This window comes from Seriola dumerili, unplaced genomic scaffold (assembly GCF_002260705.1).
Source record: "Seriola dumerili isolate Sdu_G_001 unplaced genomic scaffold, Sdu_1.0 BDQW01000011.1, whole genome shotgun sequence".
In the NCBI taxonomy this organism is placed as follows: domain Eukaryota; kingdom Metazoa; phylum Chordata; class Actinopteri; order Carangiformes; family Carangidae; genus Seriola; species Seriola dumerili.
Window position 1 is genome coordinate 4,740,852 of NW_019174266.1, and position 21,726 is coordinate 4,762,577.

Sequence of the window (21,726 nt, forward strand, 5' to 3'; positions counted from 1 at the left end):
AATAAATCAGAACGTATTTGCTGAACGTGAAGAGTGAGAAAAAACACATTCCCCTTTTCCTACAATGCGAAAAAGAATTTCACACTTTCCAACGCAACAGTGCTCTTCTGTGGTATTTACGGGCAGTACCACCATGTCTTTATGTGTTGGCAACACAGCCCTGTCAGAACTTTGCCTTTAGATTCTGGCTTGAGGATTTAAGGCTGGCGTGCTTTGCAAGAATAGCAGGTAGGGGCCTGTGCTTCATTTATGTGGAAACATCTCTCCAACTTCAGATTTTATTATGCTGTGAAATAGCTGAAACCACAGAAATTTATAAAAGCTGCAGGAAAAAAATGTAAAGTCATATTACACAGCGACGTCCTGCAGTAAAGACTTTGACTCGCCGTGAGTCACTCAAGCTATGATCGTTAACTCTGCCAAACTTGATGCACACATCTCCTCCGGGAGTGCCGTTTACAGGGATGTACGGCAGACAAACAACCCCAGCAGCTGGTTGGCATAGCAACAAACAGCAAATCAAGAGTGTGACAGTGGCATTTACCTGGGACACAGGTATAACCATGAAAGAGCCCCCGCCGGCGCTCTCGGTGACGACCGCCACGAACTTGGAGTTGACGGCACAGAAGTGGTTGTCATGGACGTTCTTGGTGATGGGGACGCCGTCGTAGCAGTGCTCCCGGTTGGCCACTTTCCCGTAGACATTTCGAAACTTGGAGCTTCGGTAAGTCGGACGCCATGACATCTGAGAAGACAAACAAAATGTCGAGGATAAACATTTATACCTGATTTACTGCCATCACTTTATTTTGATAAGCGATTGATCATTTAGTGAATAAAATGTCCCAGAGCCGTCTGGGCAGATGACGTCTTCATTTTGCTTGTTTTGACCAAAAACAGCCCAAAGATATTCAATTTACAATGATATAAAACAGCAAAGACTCACATTTTACAGGTTGAGACCAGTGGATGTTTTTTTTGTATTTTTTCTTGATAAAATCATAAAACTTGAATTGGTTAATTGCTTCAGGACCTTTCTGTTAAACTTCTGTTTCAACACAATTCTTATTAGTCTCCATCAACATGTCCTCCTTTAAAACCTACTCAGTGTGTAGATTTACAAACCAAAACCTATAAAGGATAATGGCTTTAACGTGGATTCACCGTATTGAAACTAATGTCTCAGTGTGTGTAGACATTAATTGAGCAGCCAATTTGTCACTGTGTGCAGGCGGACTATAGAAAACACACCAGGATGAAACAGCCAAGCTAAACAAACAAATTACACTGCAAAGAAAAAATGATCTTGGTTCTTTAAGTATTCTACAGGCACTGGACATGATGTACTCAGAATAATGTTTGTTAAGGAAGAATCAGTGAAGTCTAATGGCACATTCTCATTTACCAAACCCACAGTTGCAGGGTGGGCTGCCCCATCTGTGCAGACATGATAACAGTCACACATGCAGTTGTGGGAAGTCGTCCAAACTGGTCATGGGAGTGAGACTTTTAAAGGGTGAAAATTGTTTTGACAGTACTTCTTGTTGCATCACACCCAGTGATTAATGTGTGAGGAAGGAAAGCATTAGTAAAGATCCTTCCAAAAAACACGAACAGAGACAAGACAACTGTATAAACCAGAACGATTTATCTCTGACTAGCACAGCACATCACAGTGTGCCTGTTGTCTGTCGCTCAGTTTTAGTCCGCAAGGATCCTGTGGAACAGAGAGGCAGCCATTGTTTGCAGCCACTACACACAACAAAAGAGAAGTGGTTATGTTTGACTCAAGACGCTCCTTTTGTCCGTCACTTCACCACAAGAATGCACTGACGGAGCTCTTCATTTTTGGCAGGAACTGGCTCCACTCTGCGTAATGACTGAAAGGTTGACTCAGTCGCAGGAAGTGGATGTCAAATGACCTTTGTCCCATAAGGAGAGAAGTTGTGGGAATTTCTCATGAATGAATACAGCGACACTTTAGGAAATTTTCTGAAACCAGATCTGTTAATGAGCACAGTGTCAGTGACACGATCTATGGAGACTATATCACTTCACTAAAGGAACTGGATGATTCTTGTCAGATCAGTAGCAGCAATGTCGGATGACATCAGGCAATCCTCTATTCAGCATTGTTCCTCGGATGCGGAGGGGAACTGTGGGGGGCGAGTGGGTGGGGGTGGGAGTGGTGTGCGCATGCAAACAGAAACATCCCTTTGACCATGCTGCAGCCATTGTCTTTCCCTGTCCTTTCTCGTCTCAAACCAGACTGGACAAATGTTAAGTGTGGGTGATCTCTTTGGCCTCTCTTCAGCACGTAACATGAGGTAACTGTAGTGACCGTGCTGCAGTGTTACAGTGCTGCTGCTCTTCCAGAATATTAAACATATAGCGCAACACCAGGTTTTTTTTTTTTTTATCATGTGTGTGTGTATGTGTTTTTAAAATTTTACATATAGTTTATATGATGAGTTTAGAAAATATGATGCATTCATAATAGATGTAACTACTTGTGGTGGCTATTTCTCCACAATCAAACAAACAGACGTGAGTCTACTGTGAGCTGGTCATATGAAGCATATAAACGATTCGCCCCCATGCCATTCAAATCCCGATCTGCTCTGAAGCCATGTCTGTATGAGTGGCATAATGGCGGCTTGTTAAAGAATTAATGCAGAACAGAAGAGCGGCAGAAAGTGGCCTGAGGGAGGTTTAGGGGCGAGGGGAAAGAGGAGACTCGTCTGCTTTGAGCTCTCTTTACAAGGATGCTCATTCATTGGTCACTGGCGTATGGCACAGAGAGGATGTCTGTCAGTGTGTGTTTGTGTCTTTCTTATCTCACGAGTGTTTGCAGCAGAGGAACACACACACACACACGCGCGCGCACACACACACACGCGCGCGCGCGCGCACACACACACACACACACACACACACACACACACACACACAGAGTCAGTGAGCAGAAAAACATACAGAAAAACACTGACTTTGTATCGAGCAACAGAGATCACAAGACTCGTGTGTTATGAGTGTGATTCCCTCTGGTCTTCACAGTATGAGGCCTTTTCAACTTTACAGTTGTTGTGTTTTTCTCATTTTTTTCATATTTTGACCATTTAAATATTTATTTGCAAAGTTTGACCCTTTCATTCCTTCTCTACATCACATATCTGAACAGCACTCTAATGTCCTCATAGTCACCTTATTGAAAATGTCAGCTTACCTTACCAGCGTCCTCACAGTGACACTACGGTCACAGTGTCCCTGCGGCCTTCTCAGTTTGCAAACATCCACCCTCCTTTCTAAGCACGCCGCCAGGATCTCTGCTCTTCCTTCCTTCCTTTCCCTTCAAATCCAAGCAGGCGGCATGTGTGCGCTCTACCTCCTTCTCTCTCATGTTTTTTCCCCCCTCCCCTTTAAACTCTGTCTTCCCACCCTCTTCTCCTCCTACTAGTACTGATAGCTGGAGGGCTAACACCCCCCTCTCTCTCTCCCTCCCTCCCTCTTCCTGCTCTTACCATTCTCTCCCATCCTGCCACTCAGTCTGCCCTCTGTCTCTCTCTCTCTCTCTCTCTCTCTGTTTGTCTCCACCACAGTTCAAGCTCCAGCACAGCAGAGTAGAAGCGTTAGATTAGTGGACCATTCATCCTCCTTCCTTTCCCACCCACTGTTTGTTTAGAATCAGAAGGCCCTTCTGGTTGATTCCCAGCACCATCAGCAGTTTTTCACTCCTTCCATCCCTTTCCCCCTGTTTTAATCTCTTATCTCCACCTCAAACAGGTCTGTCGCTGACTGACTGACTGACTGACTGATCAGGTTAACCCATCGGTCAGCCGAATGGTGTGCGACTGAGTGCTGAAGTTGCACCGTTGGTCGGCTGGGGTTGGGGGTGTTGGAGTTTATGCATTACCGAATACCGAATAATATGGTGCGAACAAGCAGCATTGTCAACTTAGCCCCTTTGTCACCAGATCTACTGTCTTTTCAGATCCCCCTTTTTTCCCTTTCTTTAATCACCTAGCGACTTTTTTGGACAAACGCTCTTTCACAGTAGAGAGTTGCCTGTATAACTCAGTGAGTTTGAGGTCTGGCTCTCCCTCCGCAGGCATGCGTCTCTGTGCTGACAACTGTTACCAACAATGTATGAACATGGCAAATCAATCTTGTATGTATGTAAAAGTTAGCATAACATCCTTTGGTGTCAAAGTCTGCTTTAGCTATTTATATTATTATAGTTATTATAACATTTAAGGGCTGAGTCTGATTCACATATTACAATTATTCCGATAGCAGGGTCTGAAATGTGTCAACAAGGTGCAATCAAGATTTAAAATAGCTGAAGTTAATTTGAGCATCAGTGTTTTCTCGTATATATCTAAATGACTCCATTAGGATCAACAGTTACGTTTTATAAATACACTGACTATGCCTTCTTGACAGGGATATGTTTTTCCCATTGACAAAATAATTTTAGGAGAGCTGTAAATCCTAAAAATATATTTTCATCCTATTGAAATGATATTAAAATGATATTTAAAGATTTATTAGAGCTGGGGAAAACAGTAAACCCTTGCCTGTTCCTCTCTGACGAACCCTGAAGTCTCTGACAAACAGACGGCCCCTGGTCAGGTCAATACACTGAGGCAGGTGTTACAGTTAAAATTGCTTCCCCTGATGATTGTCTGTGTGTTTGAAATGTAGGTGGAGCCCTGCAGCTTCCATGTGAAGGGGGTTTGTCCAGGCCTCTTGGCTTGGTGTGTGTGTGTGTGTGCGTGTGTGTGGTTGTGTTTGTGCGTGTGTGTGTGTGTGTATGTGTATGTGTGTGTGGTTGTGTGTGTGCGTGTGTGTGTGTGTAATGTACCATCTTTCTTATTTGTTGTACATGTGTGTCGATTTCCGTGTCTGTGTCTTTGTCTGACCATAATTTGTCTGTCGTACCAGTATACATTTATGGCTGTAAGGCAGACCACTCCAGAGAGGAGTGTGTTTATTGAGTGTTTTGTTTTTTTCTTTTTTAACCTCTTGCCTCAAGACACTGCGGCTGCCTGGTGCTCACTCAGTCTTTCTCTTTCCTTCTTTCTGTTTGAGCTTTTAACCCTCTTTCCAATTTCCTAAAAGCAGCATAATCTTTATCTCAGTTAAAGACAGTCACCAAAATATGAAACCAGCTGTCAAACTGCTACAAAAACAAAACAAAAAATCCACTTTCAAATTGTTTTTTTTTTTGTTTTTTTCATAAGAATAGCAGCATTACTTGACTGTACTCTTCAGTCGCCCCAGCTGCAGTCAAACGTCCACTGTCTTCCTGAACTGAACACAGTCAACGACAACACACGGACTCATTATGAGCCACAAAAGGCCTTTCAATCACCGCCACAAATCAAATCAATGGGCAAAACTATTCCAATCAAGATTTTCTCAGTGCTGGTGCCAAATAAGGAAGTAGGACCATCTGAGCTCACATTCAATAGATACAAAAGGCAAATAATGTCTTGTCGCTCAGACATAGTGAAGCCCTGTCAAGCCACTATGTCATGTTCTGTCTTCTCCCCCCGCTCTCCCTTGGCAGTGACACTGTACAGTCATTTATGATGACTTCCCATCTCTGCAAGGAGTAAATATCACAAAGAGAGAGACATCCTATTGGCTGCCTCTGCAAAAAACCTCTCTCGGCGTGAAGTGGGCACTCTATTCCTGACTCACACAGGAAGTGTCACAGCTTGGCTGGAAGTGCAGAAATATATTTTTCACACTGGTATAGAAATGTCTGATGGGACAGTTGTGGTTATAAAAGGCTTTTGTGTGCTGTGAAGTTGATGATTATTAGAATAAAGTATGTGCATTTTACTAGCTATCAGCTGACAGACCACATCCTTGACCGCATGGCGGCTGAAAGCAATCTTATCAGCTATTTATAAAGAAATCTGTTCATCTATTAACAACAATGTAGTCTTCTCTTGAATGTAACTAAAAGAATATATAAATATGAAAACAATAAAAGTGTATTTTTAATAAACATTTTTACAAGATATAGCTCTGCTGAGTTTGCTTACAACCTACAAATGAAATGTATGTATTGTAAAGGGTTAAAATTAGGCAAATTAACTTTAGTCAATATAGACGGCCAAAGTGAAACTAGAGAAAACCTGATTCAAAATCCCACTGGCATTTTCAATATCTTTAATTACTAGAAATTCAGCCTTGGACCTGAGCCTTTCTCAACAGTATGTTTGGATCATAGTTGCTGCCTTTTACAAAACACCATTTCCCATAATGCCCTTGACTTTCGCTTGCTTCACAAAAGAGGCAAGTCCATGAGTGAGTTGAGGGGCCATCGTCAGATGTGTCTCATATCTGTAACAACAGCAGGACAGAAAGTAGCAAAAGCTGTAAAAAGTTTTTAGACAGCAGAGATTAAAGCTACAACTTCTTACAGATGTGGATGAAACCAGGATTAGGATGAAATATGTACCGGTGCTGCTGCGATCGTAAACTTTTATGAAGCTGGAGCCGTAGTTTTTCTTTTTTTCTGTGCCACTAAAGTAATCATTGTTCAACTTTGTTTAAAATCACAAAACCTACTACAGCACTCTGATTTGTTTTAGTATCAGTAAACTCAAGGAACATGCTACTGGAACAGATGTCATGACTTCAGCTCTCTTTAAGCAACCCTACAGTCTTAACTTCAAAAAAACTGAAACTAATCCATAATGTCTGATGCAGACAGGACATGCATGCAATGTTTGGTTAAAGCGTAACATACACAAAAAAAGTAAACAAAAGACACGACCGACACTGCAGGCCACAGCAGCTGTCAGCAAGTGGCATATGGAATAAAATAAAAACAGAAGAGAATAGATTTAACACACCTGCTGCAGCAGCCCAGAGTGAATCAGTCCATCTGGCTTGTGCTCAGGTTTTCCAGATGGTCCAGTTCAGGAATGTTGGGATGGTAATCTTTTATGTGAAAGTGCATTAATTTCAATCAGTTGAAAAGCGAGGTCACAGGAGCAGTTGGAACTCACTCAGTCCCCGTTATCTTGTCCATTTGTGTCTACTGTATTATTCCTGGAGTTTCTCAAACAATTCAATATACACACAAGCTCAACAGAGAAACACTCGAGTGAAACACATGACAGTAACGTGAACAGAGAGCCGGGTGGAGGGGCAAAAACTTCCTATTATTCATGTCAGCCTTTACAACTATAAGCTCATGTGTTCAACTGGCAGGTCGTGGGGATGGAGGGGGCGCAAACCTACGGTAATCCCCTGCATTACAAAGCCTTCAAACTGGACATACACCCATATGATGTCTCCTCAAAAGTCAGACTGGATCACTGCAGGTGCAGAATGGTGTGAAGGTGTTTCATTTAGTGATTCAACAGCTGTAGATTCAGCTTGTTGTTGACATGTGATGCATTTGTTGATCTGCGCTTGAAGGTGACCTCAGCACTCTGTACATTATGTCGACCTGTCTGTCAGTCATTCAGACATTCATGGTCCACAGAGGAGGAATCCCACCGACTTTAATGACTTCCTGACTTTGACGTTTGTGGTTCAGGGTGAAATATTTGTTATAACTATCTGATGGATCGCCAGGAAACTTGCTACAGACATTCAAGGTTCCTAGAGGATAAATTTTAATCCTCTTACTCACTTACACTAGTGCTCCTATGACCTGGACCAGGAGGTCAATGTTTTCACTTATTCAGTGAAATATACAGTTTCATCTACTGGATGTATTGGCACCAAATTCTATGAAGACATTCACGGTTCCCAGATTAGTAGTATTACTGTATTTTAATGGCTTTCGATATCCTCTGACCTTTCCTCCACCTTGAGGTTGGTTTCTTTTATTTAACGGAGGAATCGCCGTGATATTTGACAGTCACGGTCCCCTCAGGATGAACTGTAGTAACTTTAGAGACTCAGCGTCATCATCAGGTCAAATATTTTGGTCATGACCCATTACCTGCAAAACTAATGACACTGAAAGTCATCAGTCTAAGCTGATGTCTGTTTAGTGCTAATTAGCAAATATGAGCATGCTAACACGCTAAACTAAGATACTTTTGCATGGTAATAAATTATACCTGCATGGTAGCGTTGCCATTGCGAGCTTGTTGCGATCTTAGCCAAAAGGCAGCAGGACAGTTTGTGTGACATGATACAACAAAATAGGCACCTACTCATCAAACCATCGCTCAGTAGCTCTCCTGGTGGAGGAACGACACAGAATACCTTTGACCTTCAAACACAGTAACAGGACCATCAAACTCACTGAATCCATCTTTGTTAATACTTTAGTAAGAAAAACGAACAAATAAAACGCAGATAGAAGCTCGGTGAAACAGCAGCCGCTGCTGCAGGAGCTGTGGCGTGTTCATGATGATAGGGTATTACTCAGTGATAATGACAGGAGATGCAGATGCTCAGCTAATGGCAGCTCTTAGGCCTTAAGCCAGCCCTATTAAGCAGCGATAATGGTGCAAAGAGCCCACTACTCAAGGACAGGAGACGCAGAAACCCCTGCTGAAGGGCACTTATCAAAGCACAAGAACATGGAGGAGTGGGTGTCCCGGGGTCCATCCATCGTAATCGTAAAAGGAGTATTTTTTCAGCCAGGTAATATAATTATGGGTATATACTGTAGCATTTCTGAGATATTCTGATGCTCACAAATACTATGAGTATTTTTGTTCACCCATCTTTCTAACGCACAAAATATTTCAAATTCAAACACAAATCAGAGACACATTTTTTCCTTTTCCATTTATAAGAGGTCAGTCGTCCAAGAACCTGAAGAAAAGTCTAAATTAATAATCTCCCCTGTGCTTGCTTCTGCTTTTCCCTGAGGAGTTTCTGCCACATGCTTTTTGGAGCATAATGATCTGGGCCCCACACCCCGAATGACGGGGGGGGGGGGGCGGGGGGGGGGGGGGGGGGGGGGGGGTCCAGGGAAAAAGACAGAGAAACCAATGAAGACATATGAGGCACGGAGACAAAAGACAAATACAGATAAAGGGAGGCGGGCACTGCGTAAAAGAGAGGATGAGGGAGTCAAGGTGAAAGAGAAGATAAGAAGAGGAAAGAGAGGAAAGACAGGGCAGGGCAGACCGACACAGAGTGATGAAATATTTAGAGAAACAAAGGGAAAAAGCAGACAGGGAGGAGGAGGAGGAGCAGCTGAGGCTTTTTCCTGACAGAGATTAACTCCCCTCTGTCAAACCACCTGCGTACTCCGCTACACACACACACACCCACACACACACACACACACACACACACACACACACACAGAGACAACTGTCTGGAGATAAATATTGATATTTCCAGGATTTAAGAACTGTCAACTGTAGCATCAGAATTAACGATTAAAATATCAATGTCCAGGAAGAATTTAAGGGTTTATCATTTTATGATAAATATGATTTTATGATAATATCCTGACACCAGCACCACTGAGCTGTCATGTACTGCATCCTCATACCTGTAGTTAAATAATTGTTATGTGTTGTGTATTGTTTTTCTATTCCTATATTAAATGTTACTTTTAATACAGTAATAAAAGTCATTTGATGTTACAGCAATTTTTATAGGCAACTTTAAAATTCTGTTCTTTACGCGGCGGACATCTGTTTCAGCAAAGCTAATACGAAGATTGAAAGAGCTCACGAACTTTCACAGAAGCAACACTAAAGGAAGTTGATTTATGGAACAGTACACAAATCTCATCAGCTCTGAAATGCAACCACTCTGGCGGAGGTTCAAATTGAGAAAGGAAAATGGATCTGAGCCCAAAAACGCAGGGGCAAGAGACGAAGCTGCACTTTCATCAGAATATTGAAATCCATCACTGAAGTACGACCACAGAAAGAGCTCTGTGGAATGATTAATCCGCCGGCGAGTTACCCATTTCAGATCTGTTAAGATACTGCGTTTTCAAAACTTCAAGGTGATTGCTGAGGGAGCACGTCGACTGGCAGGAGGTTGGATCAGTGGTCATTTGACCCAGACTGCCACGCTAACACTATAGCCTAAAGTATGTGAAGAAACTGAGGACGGCTGGGCTGGGATATTTTAGGTGTGTTGCTCGGATCTGTGTGGTGTAAATGAGTGTATTAACAAAGCAGAGTCACACTGTGAGATTACCACTGCACGCACATACATCTACAGTATCTCCTGAAGACTCAAAGAGATGATCTTGGTGCCTAAATTCCTCAAAGTTGAACCTTTAAGCAGGTTAATCAAGCCAAAAAAACTCTGCAGCACAGGTGCATAATTAGCTTTTGTCACAGAAGACATTTTGACACGTCACAGTAGGAAAAGCTCAAGTGAGAATAATAAAATTAATGATGGTTTAATTACAGTTAACTGCTTTAGTTTCAGGGTCTTGTATTGTGCATGCTGACTTACTACCAGTCATGGCTTAAAGGGACAATTAACTTGTGCTTTATGGCACGTCAAATGTCTGCTATGAAAAAGGCTGATGCATCGATAACACATTTTAAAAAGAAACCCTAACCAGGAGCTACAGCACAGGAAGATTGAAAAGCCATGGGCAGCCGCTAGTCACTCCATAAAAAGCATCAATCAGTCCATTTACTGGTTCAAACACTGAGTCATCTCTGAAATTTTAAATCATCTGATCTTTTCGCAAACAAAGTATTTATTGCTCAGTTTTTCACAGGCCTGGTTAAAAGCTACTTGTTCATCCAAATTGGACGAGGCACAGAGCTTTGAAGCTCTGAACCACAGAGACTCAGTTTGCCAGGCGACCCTGCTCCATTATGTCAGCAACCAGATGGACCGAACACCCTTTTGGTATCTCTACCCTCTCAATCTATGTCTTGCTCTCTGGTTTCTCTCTCTCTCTCTCATGTCTTCTCACTATCTCTCTCTCTCTCTCGCTTATTCCATCTCTCTTCGCAGGACTGGAGGGATGGAGAGCGTGAAAAAACAAACCTAGACAGAGAACGGGGCCAAGCCAAGTGCCAGACCATCTGCCTGGCCAAGGACTTCTCCATTCCAGACAGTGACTGTCTGAACCTTGGATTTGTGCTGCTCAAATACTGATCTTCCAATCATTTATGTGATATGCTTGGAAAGACATGGAAGACTACAGTAATTAATCCAAGAAGGAACAGAATCGGACAGGTCTAATATTCCACTTTCCAATGGGAAATAAATCAAAAGTTCATCGTCTTGTTGCCAAGAGAGACATTTACATAAAGCAAACAAAACTTTGTTTTAATATCTGACATATACTTTTATTAATAAGAGGATAATGTCATACAATGAATTTTAAATAATGACTTAGATGAAGTGAGAGCAACTGTAGAAATGGAACAAAAACAAAAGGACCCTCGCTGGTCGTCCTTTGAGTTTCTTTAATCACAAAATATGAACGTGAAGTAAATGGGTGTATCTCTTTGAGGCCATGAATGTGCTTATCAAATGCTATGGGCAGTCATCTACCAAATTATGAGATACAACCAAGTGTTGACCATTTTGGCCTAAGAATAGTCCTGGAGGGAATTTGTCCAGCGTTGAAAGGACACCGTCCTCTGGGGACCGTGGATCAGTAAATTCCGTGGTCTGTCTGGTTTCTAGACTTATTTTTTTTCTTGTATACAGGCAGACATTTTGGCCCAATGGTGGTGTTACACAAGATGTGAGGGAGTCATCAGAAACCTGAGGAATCATTGTGCAACCATGAATTTTTTTTTTTTTTTTACAGAAAATCTTTCCAGTTGTTGTTAAGATATCTTGCCCTGGACCAAAGTATCAGGGAGATGAACTGACTGACAGTAGGTGCAGATGCCGGATACCAGTGGTGAAAAGCTATTAGAGAGCCATTTGTCTGATGATCAGTTATACAGCACAATGAGATAACTAATGTCCTTGTACAGGAACCTCATTCTCATCAATTACACCAGGTCAGTACTCTGTAAGCTCTTTATGGTTACTTACAGTTTAATGGACTAGTCAGTTCACATTGAAGGAGGCTCCATGGAGTAACTACAGGTTCGATGAAGTCTATGAAAAAGCGACGTACTGTGTGTATTCGCACTCATTATAAATCAGTTCATCCTTTGGACAAGGTGAGTCGCGGTTCGCTGATGCTGCAGGAGAAAGCGGATTAATGAGCGGTCAGAGGACGGCGGGAATGAAATTGTAGTAAAACTAAAGAGAGCGTGACAAGATACAGCTTCTTCATGATGTTATTAAGAGGGATACATGGGAAATATTTTCTCGAGTCTTCAACAGAAACGACAGATCACAGTCTATTATCACAGGCAGCAAAAGAGAGAAGATCCAATCTGTGAGAGACAAACAGATTGCAGCAATTCTGGCACCTCTGCCAGCTTTAAAGTGGGGGGCAGGGGAACTCCAGATGTTCCTGTTTATTCAGGGCAGAGGGTTGTGAAGAGAGACTCCTAATGGGGTTTTTCTACTGAAGTAAGCAGGTTGAACCACGACTGCAGTAAAGGCCTGGAGTCATTTCCACAGTCATAATAAGCAGGGATGGAAAACAAGCCACTGTACTGTTGAACATCAGACAGGTGAAATGAAGGAAGGGATGGTGCTCTTCACCTCTCTGTCCCAGGGTTTCTAACACGCAGAGACACACACACACACACACGCACACACACACACACACACACACACACACACACTCCCAGCATGCACAGCAGTGCTTAAAAACTACCATCTGAGGAACCGTATGCACTCAATCATTTCTCCAGTGTCTCTGCAATATCATCTTCCTCCCAGCTCTACGTTGAAAACACAAACACATACACACACACACACACACAAACACATACACACACACACACACACACACACACACACACACACACACACACACACACGTAGAAAGAGAGAGAGAGAAACAGGCAGCAGTAATCATCTTTACATCCGTGTGAGAGCCACATTCTGAACGACAGTATTCCCATATGTGGGTGAAAGTTAATGTGTTGTGAATTTGACCTATTTCAGAGGAGCCACGCGGTTGATCACCCAGGGAAAACTAACCACAGGACTACAGTATTAATGCTGCTCATTCTATGTACAGACGCCTCCGTGTTCTTATTGAAATGTTGTTGAAGACAATATATTATAAAGTTTATATAAGAAAACGCCACTCGCGTGTCAGGACAGTGTGTGGCTTGCTATCAGTATATCGGATATCTATTCTATGGTCACTCATGCACCTCTTTCCAGTCTGTTGCATTGATCTGTTCATTGCCAGCCTGTCAATTGGACTTCTACAGAGCAGAGCCTATGTGTCCCAGTTTAAGATCCAATTGTAAAACACAGACCTCATTTCATTATTCTCCACGGAGACACATTTAATTCTGGATGTTATCATATTCCATAAGGGATTTTTTATTGGCACCGTCTACTCCCTGCTGATCTGCTCACTTCCCGAGTCATACTTAGGCTTATTGTATTATCTACATCATCCTTGTTTCTGTGTATCCCACTTTTTTGTGTGTGTGTGTGTGTGTGTGTATTACAGTGCTTTGGATGGATTAGATGGTAATCTTATCAAACAGATCAAGTCAACCCTGATCTGTTATGCTACGTTTTTAATGTGCCATCAACTAGTCAGGTTGTTCTTTTATATAAGAGTACACTCAGCTGCCAGTTTATTAGGTGCAACTAGTCAAATCTAATGCACACTAAATACAACAGTCCTGCAATAAACCCTGCCTTCATGAAAATGATAAAAGCTCAGTTTGTGTTGAAACTGTTTTAGGAAGCTGCAGTCTGTGGTGCTGCTGAACTGTATTACCTTAGACACACAGATGTTTCTATTATTTTGTCTAAGCTATTTATAGGATTTATCGCACGACTGAGTTTTCGGGAGATGTACCTAATGAACTGGCAACTGAATGTATTTTCCTGTGATACTCAAAATAATGAATTTGCAGTGGTTTTCCATATGCTACACTGTAGGTACGTTTTCCAAATACTGACTCAACATTTCCATGGAGTTTGGCCCCAAGAAAACTTAAGGGGTAAAGTTAATTTCAATAGAATTCCCTTCTTATTATTCACAACACTGGCTTGGGAAAAATGTAAGGAATGTAACTAGGATGTGTGTGTTCTTTTTACATTTGAATTATATCAAACAGGCAAATCAAATAAGCTTTTTTTTCCCCCAGAGTTTCATTTGGACAAATCAAAATTAAACAATGTACATATACAATTACATGACAAATACATAAAACTCATGTAGTCTGTAGTGCAAAGCTTCTTATCTACAGGGACAGGATCAGTAGCCGCACACAACAGTCACTGACTGAGGTTGAAATGTCCAATCAGACCACATCAATGCATGAATCAAATACATATTTAACAAAAAATAGTCTGCATGTAGTATTCAAGTCACTTTGTTCTTCACACTACCACTCACACTTGCACTTTATGTACTTTATACTTTATATACTGCTCGTCTTTCGTGCGATCTATATATATTGTGTATTGTCTGTACATACCATGTACACTGTCTACATTGCCATTAGGGATGTCAGCCGGTATCTGCTGCTACATAATGCTCACAAAAGGCTAACTTTAGCTTGTTTAGGCTAATATAGTGACAGTTCATGCAACATTAGTGCGCTACTAATCTGTTCACTGTTCGTCTGTCAAGTGTGTGTGTTTTAGTTTTTTGCTGTGGTATAGAATTTGGTATCGAGAAAATTCCTTGTGTTTGTTCACACCCTGATTCTGATTATTAGACCTACAGTTAATTACTTACTACACTGCACAACTTAAAACCAAAGCAAGGATTTTGAAATTTCAGCAAGCAAATACTGGATTCTACACGGGTTCCAAAAAAAAAAAATCGCAAAGCAAAACCAACCAAACAGGACAACTAATAACTGTCAAGTTGGGAAAACTAATTGAAACCCCAGGCAGGCCCTGGCCACGGTTTAGCTAGCCAAGTTAGGAAGCCTCATTGATCATTCTGTGCAGTGTTTTGTCACCAAAATCACAGAACTCAAGTAACTGTAGCTGGTGAGTCCTAACAACACAGAAGCACAGGAGAACTTGCTCTCTGTGTTTTGTTTCCACTGATTGACATTGTTATCTGTGGTATTTACAGTTTGAATTTACTAATCAAGGGAAGCTTCACCCTGAAAACTCACTGTATTTCTCTGGAGTAGTAGGGAAGGAAGGTGGGGGTGCAGTCAGAAATATTAACAGACTTAAAGAAAAGCTTAAAGCCTCAAATCCTATCTTCCCATGACACGAGGACCTTCTTTAATTTTGCAAGCTTTTCTTCGCTGCTACCCTCAGCACCTTTCAATTCAAAACCACGACTGCTCTTTTCCCCCTGACGCTGTAGAATAATGTCTTTTAGCCTTTATTACACTTCACAGCTCCTATTCTTCACTGTCAGCAGCAGTGCCGGGCTGAGGTCCTTATCTTGTGCAGTTTGTATAATACCTCCGAACTAGAACCAGGAAAACCAGACTGAAATAAGTGGAAGATGTTCCAAGTAGCTGTAGGCCTCCTACATCCATACAGACATCCTACAATTGTTTTGCATCTGTTTTTACTGATTTTGCATGTGTTGTGGTTGTTTAACATCTCTTTTTACTCGTGTTGTGTCTCCTTGTGGTCATTTTGAAGTCGTTTGATTTAATTTTATACAAGAAGGGGTTAGGTTTAGGGCTGACAGTCATTTCATACAGAGGCTCTGTTCCAGGGACATCGTGACCCTTTGGGCCCGCGGGCCTGTGTCCACTAGGCCCATTCCATAATCCATCCATGTTGCCTCAAACATCTTGTGGGAAAAAAAAAGGATAATTTCTTAAAAGGTTAAACGCATGATCTGTGCACAAAAAATGGGACAAAATACAAAAGGAGTCATGGTTACAGCAATTAATTTGGTTTTGCACCATGCTAACAGCGGCAAGCTTTACAAGCTATTACAGCTGACGTGTTACTAAACAACTCCATGCTTACACATCCAGTCGAATGTGAGTCCCGTGGTGTTTCATCTCCAGTTTGGTCAGACAGCTCATGAGAAAACAACATATCTGAGTCTCCTTAGCTTTTCTTCACCAGCCACACGTCAAGCAAAAACAATGAGGTCAAAGACACCAGGAGCTCAGGGTGTCAGTTCCCAGTGGGGATTACATTCCCCTTTTTTATTTTGAAGGTTCTCTTTAGAAACTATGAATACAACCTTTCCTAAACTTTAACAAATCTAAATATCCACATTAACAAAAAAGCTTTATTATATGCCATTTTTATTAAGTTTTGTTGTGGAGGACAGCATTGAAATAGAGAGGAAGACCCTGCACACTTCAACTTGAATTCCCCGAAGGTTTTATTGGCAATGCTTTGATTCGAGCTAAATCTTGATCCGGTCTGTGTGTGTCTTCCTCACCCTCCCTTTTGACATGTATCTTACTGTCCGTCTTCCCACGAGCCATCTACATAAATAAACGACCTGGCACATCAGGAAAGACCCAGCAAACCCTCTCAGCTGCAGTCAGCAGCCACGGTGGAGAAGCAAGGGGCAGGAATGCAGACACAGCTGGCTCTCAGCTGGTGAATCCGTCCAGTAAACAATAACACGCAGAGAAAATGCAAACAGTAGGTCTACTTACAATAATGTGTTTCCTGAGGAATGGGCTTTCTTGTCCTTATATCAAAAAGTGTCTTTGTTTGACCTTCCTCAAAAAAAACCAACACTAGATTATGAAAGTGACTGTTTAAAGTTTTGTTTAAACTTTAAACTAATTTAGAACGAAGGCTGAGGCAGATTTTAATCAAAGCAGAGACAGGAATGTGCAGGTGCAAGACAATGCCCCTGGAAAAATGACCCGTATTCATATAATTGTCTTTATACAGAATTCTGTATAAACAGACAATTTGTCAACATGTTTTATTAAAGCCATAAGAGAAATGTATTAAAAGTGCTATGGTTAATAATAATCACAAACGTTAATAATTCCACAAGAGGCAGAGAACGTGGTTCCTAACTGGAAGTGGTATGAATTCTCATGTCCAATAATTTCTAAAGCCTCTTTGTTTCTCGCCTCTGTTGTTGGACTGCTCCTTTTTAGACGGCCGGGCATACCCACTGCGTTACCATAGTGACGGCAGTGGAAATCCAGACAGCTGGAATTAATAACAAATTCTCCAAACATAAGGACCGATTGACATTTACACTGACGTTTCTCAGCAGTGTAAAAAATATCTGGCAGTCACTCACGAAGGAGGAATCAGAGTTCTGGTCCTGGTGAGTCACGTCGCTGATCACACAAAGGTTAAAGTATAAAGTACTTTTTAATATCATATAATTAATCGACATATAGAATGGTTGTTTTAAAGATTACTCTACTACGCTACTCTTAATCTATAATTCATCTCCATCAAGTCTTTTTTGGAACGGCTTCTAACTGCTCTGTGAGTCTGAGGAGGGTGTAGACAGCCAGATGACTCCAGCGGTCTGTAAGAAGTTTCTTTGCGCCCACCAGCTCGCCTGAGGGGCGTATCGCTCTGTTAACGGTGTCCGCCTCCGGCTCCATTCCCTGCGCAGGTCACTCATAACCAACCACTAGGAATCACTAGCGCAGCACACTCTTTCACACAGTAATGGTCCCAAGTCTGACGGATCTCTGAGCTGAACTCAGGTTTCTCCACCACCAGCAGCACCTGATCTCTCCAAACATCAACTGAACTCAAACCAGCGTCGATTATAAACCGGATTGCTTCGGACACACTCGGCTAACAAACTGCTGACACATGCACCAGGGTTTATCTGTGGCTCGGAGCTGACGTTTTACTCTATACTGTGGCCTTTATAAGAGGCTTATGTATTTACGGTTTATGTGACCTCCTCATGGGCTCATCAGTTTGGTCAGAACAACGAACCTCCATGACTAACTACCTGTAAAATTCATTTGGATACCTTTTCTGCATGGTTATTATAGATATGTTCAATATAAAAGACAGGGAACAGTAGAGACATGAGGTAGGAAACAAAGCACAAGTATTTTGTGCCATAGAGACCAATATCTATATTTATGCTGCTATCAGTGCCCATAGGCGAAACACAGAGCTGGATTTGACCCCAATGATCTCCAATGCTGATGTCTGTGTGTGTGTTCATGTGTGTTTGTGTGCGAGAGAGAGAGAGAGATAGAGAGCGTGTGTGGGTGGTAGTATCATCCTTCATGGATGTGCTCTCACTCGTTGCCACACTGCTCACTTATGTTCACTCGGCTCCGTCCCATTCAGTGTAGAACAGGTCTACCTGCAGTATAATACACACAGAGATAAGCTCATAACATGTTCAAATGTGCCATGCATCATGTCTCAACTACAGTTTCCCCGGCATGAACGACATCACAGTACATCACACCTGACACCACCACACCACGTGATAGAACGCACCTCAAATGCGAGTTGACACTGCACAAGCAGGCGAGAAATGAAGACACAACCCACTGCACAGCCCTGCTATTGTCAGCCTCGTGCTTGGGAATGTGATGTGGGATAAAATTACGCAAAGTAGAATCCATGACATTTCGTCAAGCCTCCCAACCAGACAGCTACTGTTTCAGTCGCCCATGACGCTCACTGCAGCGGCCCAGACGACATGTACCGACCACTGCAGCAGAAAAGTACGAGCGGGTTCCTTTCTCTGCGACTCTGTTCACTTAACAGGAAGAGTCATTTCACTTGGCCATTTTTCCTATCGGGTTATGATGAATATGTACTAAGTAAAATTTCAGACATCTGGGGTCACGGCAACATCACCACGCCGATGGAAAAAGAAACACAAATAGTTCGGCAATCAAACAGGTTGTGGGGAAAAAAACTGGCATTTCCAGGTAGCAGTTTATTTGGTGCTAAACACCTGAGATCCCAGAATTCCCTAATTACACGAGAAAACAACATGTCGGGCAAAATTACAGCAACTACAGCAGGCAATCACCCGCGCTGCTTTAGCAGACTTCTTAATAGCGATGTTAATGTTATAGAAATGACTTTGGTGAATACAAAAGTGATCACACACCCAGTTGCGAGTTCATTAGGAACAGCTGGCTAAAACTGATGCAGGCTAATACAACAGTCCCGCAATAAATCCTCCCTTCATGGAGGCGATAATGTTCAGCTCTAGTCGAAACTGTTTAAGAGAGGCGTTAAATCTACTTTATGATGATTTTGGAGGATGTAGTTTGTGGTGCTGCTGAATTGTATTGCAGAGCTGAGAGGTGTTTGAAGAGAAGAATATTCAGTTGCTGTTATTTATTTCTACTGGGCATTCTGATATAAATAACCTAATAATAATCCTTACAGCTGCTGCAAGCCTTTCAGTCTGTTTCAACGTGCCAAAGACAGTGTCACTATAACTCTGCTGGAATGGGCAAGGGAATTTTAGAGACCTCTAAATGAGAGATGGAGACAGAAGACAACAGAGAGAAAAGAAAGAAAGAAAGGAGATATTTGCAGCTTTGATGGTACAACACAGAATGAAAGCCAAAAAGGACAGTTACGAGAGGAGACGAGGCAAATTGGGGATTTCATAATTACATGTATAACATCAGAGTGAATGAGAGGATGGAAAGAAAGGATGGAGGGACAAGAAATGAGTATTGCTCAGAGGGAAAGAAGACAGTGTTTGAATCTGTCTTGGAGAGAGATCAACTCAACAAGTCATGTCAAGAGCTCAACAGCTGAAGAGTCTCGCTTTCTTCATACATGAAAAAAAACATGATGGGAGGTAAATAAAAGTTCTTGAAGAAACCGAAGCTTCTCTGATATTAAGTCATTATCTAAAACCTTCCTCAGGTTTAGCATTGAACATCAGACTATGAGCAATTTACAAGGAAGGAAATACTTTTTTTTTGTTGTTAAAATCTCTTACACACAACCACACACACATGCACATACAGAGTAAAACACCAAGCTGTCTCAGTGCACTTATTGCCTTGTCCCCAGGCTCACAAACAGGAAGCACATCCTATGTCCTGATTCTACACACACACACACACACACACACACACACACACACACACACACACACACACACACACACACACACACATTCCAGGAGATGTGCACCTAATCTCAGCTGGAGGGGAAAGGGGATGCTGGTAATGGTCACTCTCTCCTGTGTCTTTATTTCCGCTGGAGGATGTTCACAAATAAATTGTGAACTCCGACTCCAACAAAAAGCCACAACAAAGCTTTTCCCCTGTGCAATTCTTTCGCAATGAATTCAGCGTCATACTTTTGTGCCGTGGTGAGAAAGCCACCTACTGTAGGCGAGAGCGTCCTGTGAGAGTCTGGATTGTGTGAATGCATTTGCAGCGGAGGAATGATTTATGCAGTGACACACAAGGAGAGAGAAGAGTTTCCCAACTCTTCTGGACAAAGACTTCAGGCTTTTCACACAGATTTGAAAAGTACAGTTTTTACAGACAGTCTCACGCGCACACACACACACACACACACACACACACACACACATACAGTGATCAGGGTAAGGAAGCTTTCTGACAGGCAATGAGCTCATGAGATCTGAATGTCTTCCTGTGGTGAATGCTTTTCTGTGGCTTTCTTACAACTATTCCCCCTTTTTTCTTCTTCTTCTTCTTTTTTTCTCACACTTTTAGTCTGTCCCCCTCCTCACACACAAACAACTTTCTCTCCCCGTGTTAATTCTTTTATCTCTTCCATTTAGAGTGAATATAAGAAAACAAACAAAAAAAAGCTTAATTCTGGATTTAGTATTCTTAATCTGCTGAGCTGTTGCGTATTTTTCCTTCTCCAGGAATAACAGGTTTTGTGTTGCTAGGTTAGCGATTTAGCTCTCAGTTTAATGTGTCAATCTGTGGGTTGGTTAGTGTGTGTGTGTGTGTGTGTGTGTGTGTGTGTATATGTGTGAGAGAGAGAGAGCGGGAGCGTGCGTGTAAACATTAAGCTTGACAAATGGCCAGTGGTCTAAATCAGACTCAATTAAGATTTATGGTGGGCGAGGTGCCCAGAGTAAAGAATTTCGACAAGTTTAAGTGTGGATGTGCTTGGATTTGTGTGTGTGTGTGTACGTACACAAGCGCACAGCCTTTCTGCAGCAAAATGTTTATTTCCTATTTTAACTGGACAAATAAAATCTCTATAAAAGCAGGTAAAAATGAAACGGGACAGTCACCGACGTGTCAGAGCTCTCACATCTTGAAACAAATCTTGAATCGTTTTACACTACGAGTCCTTTAACGGCCTTACAGCTAACAGCAGAAGCTATACCATAAACACACTGAAAATGGCTTTCAGATGTCTTTCCAACCACATATGTGCGCCTGACATCAGAGCAGCACGGGCGTCCTTCATAATTGGGGTGTTTGCAGATATGTAATTGCAAACACACTTAACACAGCTGGAACGTTACTTTGAATTATGCAGAATTCACGTCAGCAGGTTAAATATAAAGCCTGCACCAGGAGAGGAACACGCATGTGCGAGTGTGTGTTGTGATGACTGGGTTTTAGACCTACAAGACATTTTTGCAAAGGGAGTAAATTTGCTCCTCCCACCTTCGACAGCTTATTTGAGGCCGAGGCTTTTAGTCTGAGGGTTAAAGTTAAAATAGGATTAGGGTGAGGTTAGGGTTGCAGGGCAGATGGTTACGGTTAGAGTTATGAGCCAGAAAATCAATGGTGATAAAGGGTGCTTGCAAATATA

General features: G+C 42.0%; 1 protein-coding gene across 3 annotated transcripts in view; it reads right to left on the minus strand.

Moving 5' to 3' along the window:
• Window positions 1-21,726, minus strand: part of coro2b (coronin 2B) — a 44,938-nt gene that overhangs the window by 16,166 nt on the left and 7,046 nt on the right. Inside the window, exons 1-2 of one of the 3 annotated variants that reach the window (XM_022749296.1) lie at window positions 3,232-3,402; window positions 545-745 (exon numbers count right to left, since the gene is read on the minus strand). In XM_022749296.1, the coding sequence (XP_022605017.1) occupies window positions 545-745 (201 nt within the window). In that variant the 5' untranslated portion in view covers window positions 3,232-3,402. Of the gene's footprint in view, window positions 1-544; window positions 746-3,226; window positions 3,403-21,726 lie in introns of those variants that run through there. The other 2 variants (XM_022749288.1, XM_022749279.1) reach the window with 2 other exon arrangements.